The sequence below is a fragment of the Nannospalax galili genome, unplaced genomic scaffold, assembly GCF_000622305.1.
Source record: "Nannospalax galili isolate Female #2095 unplaced genomic scaffold, S.galili_v1.0 scaffold1387, whole genome shotgun sequence".
In the NCBI taxonomy this organism is placed as follows: domain Eukaryota; kingdom Metazoa; phylum Chordata; class Mammalia; order Rodentia; family Spalacidae; genus Nannospalax; species Nannospalax galili.
In genome coordinates, this window is record NW_008355976.1 from 1,240,281 (window position 1) to 1,254,867 (window position 14,587).

Below are 14,587 nucleotides of genomic sequence, written 5' to 3' on the forward strand. Positions count from 1 at the left end.
TTGCCATTTTTCTTTTAAGGATGTTCCATGTTCCCCCAAGTGGAAATTGCAATGATTGTTATTCACAGCTTGTAGCTATTTGCAACAACTGGAGAGGCAGATCTGCAGCTTTCTAGAGTGTGATGGCGTGTCTTAAAAATGATCTAACCCATCTTTTCCTCAAATTTGTATTGGGGTGCTGAAAGATGAACCTAGAGTAGGGAAGCAACTTATGGTGATCATAGAGTTAGTGGGTAGAATGATAAGGATTTGTCCACATCTCCTTACCAGGAAACCTGGTCATGGGGTTGATCACAGTTCCTGAACAGAATGCTTTTCCCTCTTTCGTTCAATGAAAAATGACCTGTTCTCTCCTCTGCCTTCCAACCCTTCTCAGCTTTTGGGGAAGCTGGAAATGACTGCCATATCTTATACTCCAATGCACAAGTGACCATCCCTGGACATGGCAGCTCTCTGGAACCAGTCACTCTTTTTTCTGCTGGGTATCCCTGGTCTGGAAGACCAGCAGTCCTGGATCTCTCGCCCCTTCAAACGGTATCCTCATCTTTGTAATCATCACTGAACTCAGCCTCCATGAACCTATGTACCTCTTTCTCTGCATGTTGGCAGTGGCTGACCTCATTCTGTCCACTATGTGGTGCCTAAGGTGCTGGCCATATTCTGGTTTCATGCTGGAGCAATCTCCCTTGATGGCTGCATCACTCAAATCTTTTTCATCCATGCTGCCACCCTCATCGCAGAGTCAGGGATTCTGTTGGCAAAGGCATTTGACTGCTATGTGGCCATCTGCGACCCAATGCGCTACAGTGCAGTGCTCAGCCGGGCGGTGATTATAAGGATCGGCTTGGCTGTGGTTCTAAGAAGCTTCTGCGTGATCATCCCAGATGTTTTCCTGGTGAAAAGATTGCCTTTCTGCCACAGCAACGTGCTGCCGCATACCTACTGTGAGCACATGGCTGTCGCCAAGTTTGCTTGTGCGGATATTCAGGTCAGTGTTAGGTCCGGCTCGTCTGTCCTTTCCACTGTAGTGCTGGATGCCTTGTTTATCTTAGTTTCCTACAGGCTCGTCCTTTATGCCGTCCTCCACCTCCCCTCCCGAGGAGCTCTGAGCACCTGTGGATCCCACCTTGGGGTCATTTCTATGTTTTACCTGCCAGGCATTTTTACCCTAATTACTCAGAGGTTTGGGCACCACGTTCCTCTCCATACCCGCATTCTACTGGCCAATGTCTGCATATTGGCCCCTCCCATGCTGAATCCTATCATCTACGGGATCAAGACCAGGCAGATTCGAGAGCGTGTACTTAGTACTTTGTTCTCACAGTGGAAACTGTGCTAAGTTCGCCTGGTTAGGTGGCACATTTACCAATACAGGGCTTCACTTTTTTATAGCTACTTTGCAAAGACTTGTGAATCAAGAGTTCCACTGACAGTGTGCAAACAGTCTTGTGATTTTCAAAAGCAAGTCACTTAGCCATGTGGACTTAAGAAAGGTAATGTTTAGGAAGCATGGACTGTTGGGTCGGGATTGAATCCTGACTATGATGGTGGCGGTGATGACAATGGTCACGGTGGGGGTGGTGATGTATTTGACCTTTGGCACTGTCCTCATTTTTGAAGAGATTCTTCTTAGCACATGTTTCAGATACCAATAAAAGAGGGATGCCCAAACCAAAGTAATTATAAGAACAAGATAGCTTTACTTACAATGAACTTTACCAGTGCATTACAGTGAGAATAATCTAGGTCAAATCTATTTTAATGTAATTGTGCACATACATTTAATTTAACTTAAATTAATTTAAATTAATTAATTAAATTTAACTTTCATTCAAATTAGATATAGAGGGCTGCCATGATCTTCATGTTTCTTGATTATTTTCTGATTTTGTCAACAGGCTGTGGCAGAACTGATGTGCACACAGAGTCTTTGCCGCACATATTATAGAACAAGTTGTAACTAAGTTAAGATTTTCTTCCCCGTTTTTTTTAGCATCTTTGAATTTTGATAAAATATTAATTTTTTTGCTTTATTCTTATTTTATGTGCATGAGTGTTTTGCCTACATGTTTGTAAGTGTACCATATGTATGCAATAGCCATGGAGGTCAGAAAAAAGGGCACCAAATCCTTTGGAACTGGAGTTATGGATGGTTGTTAGCTGCTATGTAGGTGCTGGGAATTGAACCTGGGTATTCTGCAAGAGCAGCCAGTGCTCTTAACTGCTGAGCATCTCTCCAGTTCCTTGATATAATTTTCTTTAAAAATCTGGCATAGCAGGGCATGGTGGCACACATCTGTAATTCCAGCATGTGGGAGGCAGAGGCAGAGGATCTCAGTGAGATTGAGGCCAGATGGGTCTACATAGCAAGTTCTAGGCCAGGTGTGGCTACAGGGAAACCCTGTCTCAAAAAAGAGTTGGGCATAATACTTTTATTATGGATATAGAATAAAAGTAGTTCAGGAAAATCAATTGGCTTTATTTGAATTTAAGAGACATATTAATCAAAATTGGAATTTGTGTAGGAAGAGACTTCTCTCATTTCTTAAGATAATTTTTATGTGACAAACAGATATGTGTTTGGGTCCATTGACTAATGGGCTGAAAGTTGAGGTACTTGGAAATCTCTGAATTCATTTCGGGGGAGAATGAAGGGAGTGTATCAGCTGTGTAGCATACATCTCCAGAGAGCAAAATAATCTGATATGTCAAAGTATTCAGATTATGGGAAATCAGACTTAAAGTCATGCCATGTAATAGTGTCTCCCACTGGTATGTAAATCAAAGGATACAAACCATTATTTATTGTGGTCAATCTCAAGACAGAACACAAAGAAGACCAATTTTATAGCTAATGCTTTATTTTATTCATGTTTTTCCATGAACCTGACACACTCAAGTCTATTTCTCCTTCAGTTTGCCAGCTAAGCCGCTCGTTGTCTTTTGTGGTGTTATCTTCAGCTATGCAATGCTAGGCCTGGGTCTGTTTCATTCTTTAACTCTTTGCTTCTTAGGACTCCAGTATTAACATAGATCATTACTGACCTTTAGAAACAACTTATCAATAGACTCTTTTCAGTCACTGACAGCTTTATATAGTTCTGAATGCTTCACAGAGTACTTAGCAGATGTACTGAAGACAATCAGATTTTGTTTTAGATAAGGAACATAGCCATACAGACCAGCTTGCCTTAAATGTGCTCTGTTGGGCCAAATCCTCTAACTCTAAACCTGTTTTATAAAGATATTGATAATCTCACTAAAGCCTTTGGATACCTTACTGAAGTGAAAATCATAATGAACTTTGTCTTTTCAAACCAAGAGTTCCCTCAATGTGAGGTGGTAACAACCCTTTGAACAGTGTGATGGTTAATATTGTCAACCTGACAGGCTCTAGAGTCATCCATGAGACAAGCCTCTGGGTGTGGGGACTTAAAGGTACCGCCTTGCAGAGGTCCGAGAGGAAGTTACTGGGGTGTGGCCTGACTTGTTTTAAAAGTCTGAAGGATACTTCTGCACTACTGAGGAGTGCATGATCAGCACGTGATCATCCTTAAGATACACCCTGGGGGGGGGGGATTTCCAGATGCCTTTATAAGCTCTGTAACACCTGCAATAAATATGTCCCTGCTTGACTAGGCTCCCGCATTGCGCCTGAGTGTTCCCAGGTACTGGGGGCGGCAAGGGCTGGCGAATGGCGCACTTACTCATCCCCAGTCATCATTGCACAGGGGTCGCTGGCTGGGAACCCCCCACATCTGGGTACACCTGGGGAGGACTGTCTTGATTAAGTTAGCCTCTGGCCATACCTATGAGAGATTATTTTGAGTTAACTGAGGTTGGAAGATACATCCTGAAAGTGGGCGGCACCATTCTCTGGGCTTGTGTTCTAAACTGCATAAAAAGGAGAAAGCTAGCTAAGCAGGACAGAAATCCTCACTCTGCCTCTTTACTGTGGATGCAGTGTGACCAGCTACCTCCTTAAGCTCCTGGTGCTATAACCTCCTCACCAGGACGGACTGTAACTGTGAGCCAGAATAAACCCTTCCTCCTTTAGGTCCTCTTTTGTAGGAACAGTTCATCTAATAGCAGGAAAAGCAACTGACAGGCAGTAAGGAGAGTCACAGAAGATATTCTTTGTTCTTGTCTTGAAACACAGAGCTTTATTTAGAAACTGCTCAAACTAGGAAAAAAATTCTATCCAGAGAGACTAGAAGGAAAATGGGCTCTCAATAAAATGGGATTTTCGAATATGAAAAGTGTGAAAGGTGCAAAAGAGAAATGGTATTGTCAGTTGAACAATGGCTGCATACTTGTGTTTTGGGGGCATTGTTCATCACTGAATCTTGGTTTTCCTCTGAATTCCACACAGAGCATGTATTACATAATAATTTTATCATATCTGTCATCTGAATACATTTTAGGGTACACTACAGCAAGAAAAAAATCAATATAAACACATCAAGGGGTGAACAATGTCAGCAGTGAGTAACGTATATACTATAGAATTTTCCCAAACAAAGGGGCTGAATAGGCTGTGGTCAAAGCAGAGAAAGAGAGGAAGAGGGAGAGGGAGGGGGAGAGGAGGACTGGAGATGGGGAGGGGGAGGAAGCATGGGAGAGAGGAAAGAAAAGAGAGCTAAGGAACAACATGGGAAAACATTTTAAATATTAAAAATTAACTCAGACATGATATTGTGTTTTCTGCAAAATATTAATATTTTGCTCAGTAGTAAATATTATATTTTATAGCTCACTAGTAAATTTTATCTCCAAGGGGATTCACACACTGGCGAAGTATTCTAGCAACAGCAGAGAGACACTAGGTACTGAAAGCACCCCGGCCTTGTCAACCCCAAGGTAACAATGGCCTTCACTGACCACTTCTCTGCCAGAGATTCTGCAAGAACCTTTAGCATGTTCCTGCCTGCTGTACTTGCCAAGGTCAGCAGCAAACTTAATGAGCCCAAAAGGAGTCTGTGATGGGTTGAATAAAAACATCTGCCATAGGCTCCAAGTATTTGGACATTTTGTCCCCAGTTGGTGGTGCTGTTTTGGGAGGTCTTAGAGCATGTGGCCATGTTGGAGGAAGCATGTCACTGGGGGTGGGCTTAGAGAGTTTTTTTTTAACTTTACTGAGAATTTCATACATGCATATAAGGTGCTTTGATCAAATCCATAACCATTCCCTCCCCTCCAACCCCTCCCATATCTCTCCATCACTTTTTTTCTGATAAATTTTCTTCCCTTCTTCCTTCTTTCCTTCCTTCCTTCCTTCCTTCCTTCCTTCCTTCCTTCCTTCCTTCCTTCCTTCCTTCCCTCCCTCTTCCCTCCCTCCCTCTCTCCCTCCCTCCCTCCCTTCCTTCCTTTCAGTTTTTTGCTACTCTAACATTCCCCCGTCTGAAAAGGTAACCCTAAAATCTTTTAGGGATTAGATAAGAGCTCCCAAATACTTTTGACGTTTTTGGCCTTTGGAACAGAGTATGTTGCTGAGAGGCCCAAGGACATTTTGACTTTAAGCCAAGAAACTGGCTACTTTCTCTTGGAGTCTTTTTACACTAACTGCCTAGCCAATTCCTACCCCCTATTCTTATCACACCATCCTCTGAAGTGGTTACCCAAATTGCCAATAGGGAATCAGGATACAGACCACTTTGGTTTCTTCCATGCTGAACAGGGACACAGGGTTAGGCAACTGGAGTACCCCTTCAGTGAGTCTATCTAAAAAACTCCCAAATTGCATAACTCTTATCTTGAGGAGGAAAAGAAAGTCTTTGAATTGTGAATAGGAGATGTGAATGAGAAGTAAAGGCAAGAGTAATTAGCATTACAAGTTCTTGATAGGGAAAAAAAAAAAGTCAGAACAGGGAAAATTTTAAATGTTCATATCAGAGTCCATTGGAATTTCTTGACTAGAGCTTCTGAAAGTATCCCTCTATTGCGTTCCTCCTCATTTTTCTTTTGTCTTCCAAGGCTGGACTCAAGAGTGATGGATTCAGTATTTGTTTTCAGGCATTTTGATTGCTGTTGGGGTGGTTAGAAGCAGTGTCAGTTCCCTCTCAAAGGTTTCTAGATGGGGGAGAAAACAAATTTATCCATCATTTTAGAACAATAGTGGGTTGTCTCCCTTAGCAACAAGTGGGCACTACAGTATTAAAGACCAAGATGTGAAGTCTTACATCTTATCTGAGCAACACTTTCTGCTTAGAAACAAAATCCTCAATGAGAAATAGTTGTCTAAATAACATTTAAAAAATATTCTTATTTATTTTTTAAAATTTTATGTGCATGAGTGTATTGCCTGCATGTATGTGAGTGCACCCTTGTTGTGCAATGCCACGGAAGTCAGAAGAGGGCTTTGAATTCCCCTGGAACTGGAGTTAAGGATGGTTTGTAGCCACCATGTGGATGCTGGAAGTTGAACCTGGGTCCTCTGCAAAAGCAGTCAGTGCTCTTAACCACTGAGCGTAGCTTTAGAAATTTTAAGATTATGTGTATATTATTTTTGTCTCATCCTTTATATATCATAGTAAACCTACACAGACCCACATCACTTAGATTTTCTCATTTTTTTCTATTTTGGAAAATACCTCCATTCCCATGTCCTTTGAACATCTTTTACATTCTCATTTCCTTTTTTAATAATTATGAGACATAATAACATTAACAAATTTTCCATCCATTGTGAGAATTCTTTTCCTGGGGATACTAAGCAATGCTTATCCCCTTTCAAGGTTCAAATGTCAAACCAATGTTTAAAGTTTCCCTGGGGAACCAATGAATTTACTGAGCTTACTTACAGATATGACTGAGGGGTTGCTGAGGTGTATGAGTGACCTGGGGTATGCACAGTGGAAAGCCTTTACCCAGCACGGATCAAGCCTTCTCTTCCTAGCCTTCCCCAGATTATATACTATAGTCCTCCCTAAATCCAGGAGACCAGGTATGATTAGGGCCAAATTACATACAGTTGGCTGGGAAGAGTGGCTGGATACTCTGGATACCTTGCTTGCCGCTCCTTTAATGAAGGAGCGCAACCTTCAACAAACCCAGCTGTGACGATGTTTAGCAAGCAGGCACAGCTGAAGTTGAGATGATGGTAGTTATTTCACACAGAAGAGACTTCTGCACAGCATCATCTTACTAAATCCACAAATGAGGGAGAACATACTTCTTTTGTTTTTCTGAGACTGTGCACTTCACTTAGTATAACAATTTCTAGATCCATCCATTACCTGCAAATTTCATTACTTCATCTTTCTTTACTGCTGAATAGAACTCCATTGCTGGATCTCAAGTTGTTCTCTTCCTTCCTGTGCCTGATTGAAGATGTGAGAGCTTAGCTTCTGCTGCTCCTGCTCCAGCCACCTCCAGCCACCATGCCTCCCTGCCATGATGGACTGTAATACCCCTGGAACCGTAAGCTCAAATAAACTCTTCTAAGTTGCTTTGGTCAGTGTTTCTATCACAGCAACAGAAGAGTGACTAATGCAGACTCCCCATTGGGCAAGGAGAAGAGAGAAATCTTTTAAATATAACAAGAGTAAAATGGGATACAACCCCCATTTAAAGCCCAGAGGTGTAGGCAAGTTTTCAAAAGTAGTTGTTAAAAAAAACTAGACATTAGCCGGGGGTGGTATCGCACACCTTTAATCCCAGCACCCCAGAGGCAGAGGCAGGCAGATCTCTGAGTTCAAGGCCAGCCTGGTTTACATAGAGAATTCCAGGACAGCTGAGGCTGCAGGGAGACCCTGTCTCAAAAAGACAAAAAAAAAGACCCACAAAAAAACAAAAAACAAAAAAACTAGACATAGCTCATTTCTCAAAGTACAAAATGCATACAAATTTGGGGGATAATGTGAAAAATAATCAGAGGAACACAGTGAAAACTGAGCTATTCACCTCAAACATCACACAATGTGCTATTCACTCAGGCAATGGGTAGTGACACCAGTTGGATTTATAAAACACAGTTTGAACACTAATTTGGGGCCAAAGACTAGTCTTGTAATTCAAGAGGACCCGTAAAGCTGTGATAGCAGGTTCCACAGTTCCGAGTCTGGTTGTCTCTCCCAGAAACAATGTAAGACACATACTGGTGTGTGTGTGTGTGTGTGTGTGTGTGTGTACACAACGGAGATTCATATAGCCATTAAAAGGAATGAAATTATGTTAATGTCAGGAAAAGGACTGGAACTGGAGAACACCATGTTCCGTGGAATAAGCCAGACTCAGAAAAATGAATAGCATGCTTTCTCTCATATCTGGACTCTAGATTTAACAATATACACACATACAAGCATACATACATAAAAAACATGAGGGCTAGCAAGATGATCAGTGGGGAAAAGGCACTTGCTGCCAAGCCTGACAACCTGAGTTTGATCTCTGAGGCGCACATGGTAGAAAAAGAGATCTCCCTCCTGCAAGCTGTCCTCTGATCTCCACAGGTGCCCCATGGCACACATGCACTAAATATAACAAAAAATGAAATAAACATGTAAGTTAAGGGGGGGACCAGGTAGGGGAAGGGTGGGTGAGGGTGAAGGGACAAGTGTGGAAGGAGGTAAATGTTCCAGAGTACAGTGATATATATATATATATATATATATATATATATATGTATGAAAATGTAATAAATGAAACTTACAACTTTGTATGCTGACAAAAAAATCAATGAAAAGAAAATTAAGGAATCTGTCAGATTTCATTTTATATTTTAAAATACAGAAGCATATTTTAAATACTCTAAGGCATTTATTTATCAAAACATTCTTTGCCAAGATTCACATTAGTTTAAAATTCAATTCAGTGTTTACATTTCTCTACTGATGTCACCAGCTTGGTACAGTGCACAAAAACAGCTTTTCCAGCAAACAGCAAACCAAGCAAAGAGAGCCCCACGGTCAGCCTCTTTGTTTCCTAGGTGACCTAAGTAGACATTAATACTACTCTGCTGCAAGGTAAAAGCTTCTACTCTGAAGTTATTGGTAGCCGGAAGGAAACTTCTGCAAAATATACTTTTAAGATTATTTTTTTGCTTATGGAGAAAAGATTTACTAATGACTCTCTCAAGAATAAATAATAAAAGGGAACATTATACCGTTAAGCACATGACTTGGAGTAAAGACATTCAGATGCTGTTCTCCCGGTCCAGGCTGTTGATATTCTTGTTCCACCTTGGCCCCCTTCATCAGGAGTCACAAAGCTTTTATCTATAGCATAGAGAATACAGACCTCTGAATAGCTTTTATCTATAGCATAGAGAATACAGACCTGCTTCCCCCTCATTCTCCTAGCAAATTAACTCAATGTTCTCTAGTTTTCTACAATAGACACCTCTCTCTATTTTTAAAGTCTTTGACAGTAAGCGTCAATACTTTGACCTGATGCATCAGTTGGGCTGCTGCCCATCTCTGTTGCCCACACCAGGATTCTTTCACATCACTCTGAGATCAACTTTAGGGGTTGCACAAGTTCTCTGCACTGAAATGGGTTTCCATGTGGCTTCACTGCTAGAGCATGAGGTTTCCTTTGTTGCTGGAGCAACAAGGGAACGAGCAACTCTAAGTCTTGACTTTGGCCGCTACTGTGTCATAATCACTTCCATTATAGTATGCATCAAAACACTTCTTGAACTACCGAGTGAGTTAAAAACTGTCCTGAAACATACCTTGTACTAATTTATCCACTAGAATTATTTTGCGAATACCTTTCGTCCTAAAACATTCTTGTAGTATTTTTGAAGTTCTGGATATATTTGTGTTCTAGATCTGCTATGAATTTCATTTTCTTCAAGGTGATGGAATCAGGGATCAGCATATCTATAAACTGACAACAGGCAGCCCCTGAGCACATCTTTGTGAGATCCAACTGCAGAGACTCACTGATCAGGTTGGCATGCCATGGTAGGCTACTACTGGTGACTGAAGTCAAGTATACCTTCACTGTTAAATTCAGCTCGAGTTGGATCCATTTCTACTACCCTGGCCTAGCTCTGGTTCTGTCACCCTGGAAGATATTCTTGACCTGGGTCTACAGATGAATAAGTGGGTAGAACCTTCCAGGAAGGGAGAAAAGCCCAGCAGCAGCAACAATAACAGCAACAAAAAGCTAACTGAATCAAACCAAAACGTACGATGTTAAAGATGCATATTTTGGGTTCAATGAGACAGACCAAGACACATTTTTAAAGGAACCCCTTTATGCAAGCCATGGAAGATAAAGGAATAAACATCTGGTCAAAGGTAATAGACTAGAAATAGAGAAAGGAACACAAGTCAGATAAAAGAGGCAGAAACATGGTTTTGGCTGAGTCAGAGGAGTCTGGGCTACATGTGGAAAGTCTGCTTCACTGGAGGGAATCATTAAGAATCTAGGTCAGGGGTGTTGATGTTGAAGTTAACACTGACTTTTAGTCACCTTCCTGCTTTCTGAGATCCTGTCCCCTCTGTAGAGTTGGGGGTGGTGGTGATCCCGAGTTGTTGAGCAAGATGCAGGGTGAATGACTGAGGGAGGGGCCCCAACAGGGGTGGTAACAGTATCCAGAAAGGGCCTTCAGTGGTCACTGGCTCCTGATCGTCAGGACAAGGAGTGGTAACAGTATCCAGAAAGGGCCTTCAGTGGTCACTGGCTCCTGATCATCAGGACAAGGAGTGGTAACAGTATCCAGAAAGAGCCTTCAGTGGTCACTGGCTCCTGATCATCACATCTTTAGTGCACAGAGCTTTAGAGGTCCTGAATTTCCTCCATCATCATTGAAACCAATACCGAAGAAGGGCCGCAGTGGTCCAGCAAAGGCACACTCAGAGAAGGTGTAGATGAGGGAGCCATGGTCTGTGATGTTGTAGAAGGAGACAACGCCAGCCTCATAGTCCACAAAGATCCCAACTTGGCATGGCGGCACCAGAAGGTGGAGGGTGGTCTGGGGACAGGTGCCAGCCTCATAGTTCTCACTTTTCCACAGCCAAATTACCCAGAAGCCATTCTCAGGACTGAGTGAAAATTGCCCCTTCCTCTGCACAGAGTTTCTACAGACCCCCAGGTCCCAGGCTTCCTTTCCTGTTACATCTACCTCCCAGTAAAGCTTTCCAGAGGTAAAGCTCTGGGCACCCAACACCATGGGGTAATTATCAAATCTCTTGTCATTTTGGGGCACGTTCTGAGCGGTGTCTCCAAGGTGCACTTGTCTCCGATCCTTTGAGATGATGAGCCAAGGGTTGGCTGTGTCACCATCCAGGGTAATATGTACTGCAGAAAGAGGAGACGGTTATGCCTGTGTGGGGCCAGTAACCCTTTGTCCGTAGGGAGGGGATTCATGCAAACTCAAAGGTGAGGGTGATTGTGAACATACTTGTCTCTGCCCCATCTACACTCACCTGCGACCTCTCCTCCATGCTGCCCTGTGCTTCTATGACCCCACCATCCACTCTGCATGCTCATTATCGCCCTTCTGTCTAGTCCCACAACTTTTAGAAATTATCTTACCCCAACATGTCTTCAGCATCTTCTTCCGCCCTGGCACATGGCAGGCATTTGTCAGCTTCGGGGAGGCAACGTCCAGTGTGTTCAGGTTCCAGGATTCACTCCTGGGGGAAAGGGAGTTTGACTTATTTTCCATTCCTACCTTTGACCCCAGGCCCTAATGATCGCCTTCCTGGAAGACTCTGATTATTTAACTCAACCCAAATGTACAAAAAACTCATGCATTCAAGTGTCCAAGTAACAGGCAGAAAGAGAGAGAGAGAGAGAGAGAGAGAGAGAGAGAGAGAGAGAGAGAGAGAGAGAAATACGTTTAGTTGGTCCACTCCATACATTAGCATATACATTGAATACATATGCTTTTTGCATCTCGATGTGTTAGAAACCTCTGAGCATGTTGACTCTACCTACAGAGGAGAGAGAGAGGGAGGGAGAGAGGAGAGAGGAGAGAGAGAGAGGGAGGGAGAGAGGAGAGAGAGGAGAGAGAGAGAGGGAGAGAGGAGAGAGAGACTCAGAATTTCCCTGCTCTTTTTTGAGGGCCAGATTTTAATGTGTGAAGATTATATAGTCTAATTACATTGGGCATTTCATCAATTGAGATGTTCATTAGCCTTTGGGTTCAGAAAATATTTTATAGAAGAAGAGGAGAGAGAGAGAGGGAGGGAGAGAGGAGAGAGAGGAGAGAGAGAGAGGGAGAGAGGAGAGAGAGACTCAGAATTTCCCTGCTCTTTTTTGAGGGCCAGATTTTAATGTGTGAAGATTATATAGTCTAATTACATTGGGCATTTCATCAATTGAGATGTTCATTAGCCTTTGGGTTCAGAAAATATTTTATAGAAGACCAGGTCTTTGGGAATAGGGAGGCCTGGGGAAAAGTCGAATGCACGCATGCCCAGCTTACGAACCCTTTTCTGGGCATACGTACTTCCTGCATCCCATTTTCTAACAGAGGAACTCTCTCCTTACCTTTCCAGGACAATTTTTACCTCCTGAGGAGAAAAGAGACAGAAAATGAGTTCTGGAGTTTCTGATTTGCCGCTGAGACTTCAGTCCTGTGATAATGTGATAACCTTGTAGTCCCTAGGGCTCTGCTCTGCAGCATTCCTTTGGGTCAAGGCTCAAAGGATAATTCTGACTAGTTCCTATGAAAAAGGCTGTACAACTGCTGTAGCATAACCAGAAACCCATCGTGGGTACAACCAGGGAAAGGACCAGGGGTTTAAAGACTGGTTCAGAAAATAAATTAGAATGACTGACTAGGTTCTTGTGGGGAGAGAAGTTTGCCAAGGAGAAGAGTAAAAGAGGAAAAAATAATCAGCACAGGCTGGCAGAAGCCCAGAGGTGGTTTCAGGGAGAGAATGGCTGAGGCAGGGTGCCCAGAAAAGTTCCCTGTCACTTGTGGGATTGAGCTGTTTGGGATGGAAGAGCTAGTCAGTTAAAACTGTCCAGAGCCGTGGTTAATCCTCCCGTGTCTGCAGTCAGGTCAAGTGAGATTAGTTTCCAGGGAGTGAGAACCATTATGTTAGAACTGGTAGTCTCCAAGGTATAGTCGAAAGGCACTAGGAAGTTCAGTTTCGGGTCAGGCAAGAGAGAACCCGCCAAGTCAAATCAATATAATTAGCTTTCCTGTACAAAACAGGAAGAAATGTCTTTATGCATCTTATTGGAGAACAGTGAAAGATGTGAGGAAAGAAACAGAATGTTCAGGTAGGGAGGACTTTTGAAATCACCTCGTCTGTAATTTTACAGAGTGCAGCTAACATATCATGGGTGCACACAAGACAAGTTTAGAATATTAAAAAAATTCTGATTAAATACTGATTAAAAAATTATACGCATATTTCATCTTAATTTTAACTTTTACTAATTGAGTGAGTTTACATCATTTGACTTTAATCTCACTAAGTCTATTCATGTTTCTGCTCCCTAGTTTTCTCATCCATGAAATGGGATCACAGTAGCATCCACCTGAAGCTTGGCAAGTCATATGTGTGCTGTTTAGGAGTCTGCAGTTTTTATTGCTATAGAACAAATTAGAAAAAAAAAAAAAAGAAAGAAAAAAGAAAAACAACCCAGTAGCATCAACACATTTTGGAAAAAAAACTTTTAAAGGCAAATTTATTTGGGGCAAAGAGCGAGACAATTTGAAGAAGTAGAACATGTTAAAATCATGTAGGTTGTTCATACACAGCATAAAGGATTAATGGAAAGATGATGCATTTCTGTTAGAAGCACTCCCTCTCTGGTTTCCTAAATGGAGAAATTGGGTATAGGACAGGAACACAGTTTGCTCTATTCCCATAACCCTAGTTGTAGAGAGAGCTGGCACAGTCCAGTTTTTAAAAACTGTATTTTTAAAAACATTCTGATGGCTACCCGTCTAAGAGCTATACTGGATTTTCTCATTTAATCCTTTAAAAATCACTTGAGATAGGTAATGATGTATATCTCTGTACCATGAAAGCCCTAGTGCTCAGGAAGATTAAGGAAATTGGCTCAAGGTCCCACACCTGGCACTTGTTAGGGTAGGCACCAGGGATGTTCACCTCTTATATCTGGTACCCTGCTATTCCTCAAGTGCAAACCACTCCTGGCTCCAGATTTCAGTTTTCTTAAGAACATTCCAAAGATCAAGGAATGACCTAAGGGTGGTTCTAGAGAGTTCTGGCCTTTCCTCAGCTATGCCTTGAGCCTCTGTCTGGGTCTCACCTTCAGTAGTTCCAGTGCCGAGCCGCGGCTCCTCCTCTCCAGCTCTGAGATCAGCTCCTGCAGGGCCTGGATCTTCTGGGCCAGCTCAGCCTCTTTCTCCCCCAGGATTCTCAGGTGTTCTCTCTCGTCCTTCTCCAGATTCTGCAACTGCCTCTGCTCTTCCTTGGCCAGCAACACACTCTGTTGCATAAACTCTGCATGAATCCTTGATTTCAGTGTATCGACATTCCTCTTTGGTGTAAAGGGAAAGGGAGAGTTTTAAATTTTTTATTTTTAATCAAACTTTCCTAAGCAGTAAGGGAGAGGTGTTTCTATCCTCTGGACACTTGCTACCCTGCTTATGTCTGGGAATAAACACACACACACACACACACACACACACACACACACACACACA

At 42.4% G+C, this 14,587-nt stretch overlaps 1 protein-coding gene and 2 pseudogenes across 1 annotated transcript in view; 1 reads left to right on the forward strand and 2 right to left on the reverse strand.

Annotated features, from left to right (window-relative positions):
• The first annotated feature begins 442 nt into the window (after window positions 1-442).
• Window positions 443-1,339, forward strand: LOC103750854 (annotated as a pseudogene).
• A 7,353-nt stretch (window positions 1,340-8,692) lies between these two features.
• LOC115067798 lies at window positions 8,693-9,975 on the reverse strand (annotated as a pseudogene).
• Trim21 (tripartite motif containing 21) overlaps window positions 8,693-14,587 on the reverse strand; it is a 9,192-nt gene continuing 3,297 nt past the window's right edge. The window contains exons 4-7 of the mRNA XM_008854111.3: window positions 14,191-14,421; window positions 12,448-12,470; window positions 11,488-11,588; window positions 8,693-11,250 (exon numbers count right to left, since the gene is read on the reverse strand). Coding sequence (XP_008852333.1) covers window positions 10,706-11,250; window positions 11,488-11,588; window positions 12,448-12,470; window positions 14,191-14,421 — 900 coding nt within the window. The 3' untranslated portion in view covers window positions 8,693-10,705. The remainder of the gene's footprint in view (window positions 11,251-11,487; window positions 11,589-12,447; window positions 12,471-14,190; window positions 14,422-14,587) is intronic.